This window comes from Sinocyclocheilus grahami, unplaced genomic scaffold, assembly GCF_001515645.1.
Source record: "Sinocyclocheilus grahami isolate Dianchi unplaced genomic scaffold, SAMN03320097.WGS_v1.1 scaffold4521.1, whole genome shotgun sequence".
Taxonomy (NCBI): Eukaryota; Metazoa; Chordata; class Actinopteri; order Cypriniformes; family Cyprinidae; genus Sinocyclocheilus; species Sinocyclocheilus grahami.
The window spans coordinates 6,278-7,099 of NW_015509441.1; the positions used below are offsets into that span (position 1 = coordinate 6,278).

The window sequence follows — 822 nt, forward strand, 5'->3', positions numbered from 1 at the left end:
GTAGACACTTTTATTTAAAGCAACTTGCATTGCATTTAGGGTGTACAGTTTATTAGTTCATGAATTCTCTGCTAATCGAACCCATGACCTTGGCATTGTTATAGTGCCATGCTCTACTGTTTCAGCACTGTTTCAGTTTTTGAAGGTTTTATAGAACTTCAGTCAAACTGTCCACTACTTGTGGTCTTTTTTTCGGTAGATGCGGCTTCAGAACCTGGAGAAGCGGCGTCAGACCCTCTTCAGCGGCGTGCACACATACAGTCTTCAAATAAATCTCAGAAACTTTGTATGCAACATCGGCGAGGACGCTGAACTCTTCATGTCGTTATACGATCCTGACAAATCTGAATTTATTAGGTGAGTCAGTCTCTTTATTTAGTTTTTTTTCTTCTCTATGTTTTTTAAAAAGCAGAAGGAGAAAAATACCCTAGAATACCCTATACATATGGATTCCTGACAAGAAGTGTTTGAAATATGTAAATGCTTATTTCTTTGAAAGCTGAAGTACACCAGTATATATCACCGTAAGTAGCTAGTGAGCTTGTGTCAGTTTCAGTGGAGAGATAAATCGTATTTGTGACACATTTTGTCTTGTTCTATAAGTGAAAACTTCCTGGTACGGTGGGACAGCACAGGCATGCCGAAAGAGATCGAAAAACTCAACAACCTTCCTGCACTCTTCACGGTAACAAAGATCAAAAGAATACTTTTTCTCAGGTTTTTATAGTCCCATATATGTCCGTTCAACAGTTTGGGGTCAGTAAGATTTTTTAGTGATTTTTAAAGAAGTCTCTTATGCTCTCCAAGGCTGCATTTATTTGA

At 38.2% G+C, this 822-nt stretch overlaps 1 protein-coding gene across 1 annotated transcript in view; it reads left to right on the forward strand.

Moving 5' to 3' along the window:
- Positions 1-822, forward strand: part of LOC107576872 (dedicator of cytokinesis protein 5-like) — a gene marked incomplete at its 5' end in the record, with an annotated part of 6,403 nt that extends 5,581 nt beyond the window's left edge. The window contains 3 exons of the mRNA XM_016262992.1: positions 200-357; positions 604-685; positions 808-822. Coding sequence (XP_016118478.1) covers positions 200-357; positions 604-685; positions 808-822 — 255 coding nt within the window. The remainder of the gene's footprint in view (positions 1-199; positions 358-603; positions 686-807) is intronic.